The sequence below is a fragment of the Bison bison genome, unplaced genomic scaffold, assembly GCF_000754665.1.
Source record: "Bison bison bison isolate TAMUID 2011002044 unplaced genomic scaffold, Bison_UMD1.0 scf7180017864144, whole genome shotgun sequence".
Classification (NCBI taxonomy): domain Eukaryota; kingdom Metazoa; phylum Chordata; class Mammalia; order Artiodactyla; family Bovidae; genus Bison; species Bison bison.
Window position 1 is genome coordinate 2,006,637 of NW_011494716.1, and position 714 is coordinate 2,007,350.

Sequence of the window (714 nt, forward strand, 5' to 3'; positions counted from 1 at the left end):
CCTGCTCCAAGAGGCAGCTCTCCACCACGGCCCGCAGCTCCTGCTCCTGGGACACCAGGCCCCGCATGGCCTCCACCTCCTCGCAGCGCTGCGGCGGGCGGGAGAGCGCCTCAGGCTGGGTCCCCCGCCCTGGCCTCCACGCCTGTCGCCGCCCCACCCAGTCTGGGGGCCCATCACCTCCAGCCCTGCCCCAGCCCTACGGTGTGCCTCATGTGCCCGCCCTCCTGGGCGCCCCCTCCTGCCCCCAAGCTGTCATGGGCCCGGCTGCTGCTCTCTGCTGCCCCTTGCCCCACCCTCACCTTGTGCAGCTGGATGGCAAGCTCCTGCATCTCGGCCTCCAGCCGGTCGGCGTAGGCCAGCTCCAGGGCATCACTGGGAGGGCGGGCGCTGCTGTGCCAGCGGGCGATGGCGGACGTCATCTTCCTCTTGGGCCCAAACAACCTGCATCAGGGAGGACGCTGCTCAGCACCTGCCGTGCACAGAGGCCCTGCGGGCCATCCTGCCGACCATCCGCTGCAGAGGCCCCAGCCTTGAAGGGGCGGGGAGCCCCCAGGATCCTGGGGGGAGGACCTAAGTGTCCCAGGGAGTCGTGACCCCTCGCCCTGCCCGGCTCTTACAGCACGGGGAGCCGGGCTGCTCAGATGCTCTCAGGGGCGAGGTGGGAAGTGTCTGGTGTCCTGAGCACAGCGGTGTCCGCTGGGCCAGCTCGGGCCT

The 714-nt window shown here is 71.0% G+C and overlaps 1 protein-coding gene across 1 annotated transcript in view; it reads right to left on the minus strand.

Annotated features, from left to right (window-relative positions):
- The window catches only part of ANKS3 (ankyrin repeat and sterile alpha motif domain containing 3), a 15,248-nt gene that overhangs the window by 1,022 nt on the left and 13,512 nt on the right, over positions 1 to 714 (minus strand). The window contains exons 13-14 of the mRNA XM_010840497.1: positions 300 to 448; positions 6 to 88 (exon numbers count right to left, since the gene is read on the minus strand). Of these exons, the coding sequence (XP_010838799.1) occupies positions 6 to 88; positions 300 to 448 (232 nt within the window). The remainder of the gene's footprint in view (positions 1 to 5; positions 89 to 299; positions 449 to 714) is intronic.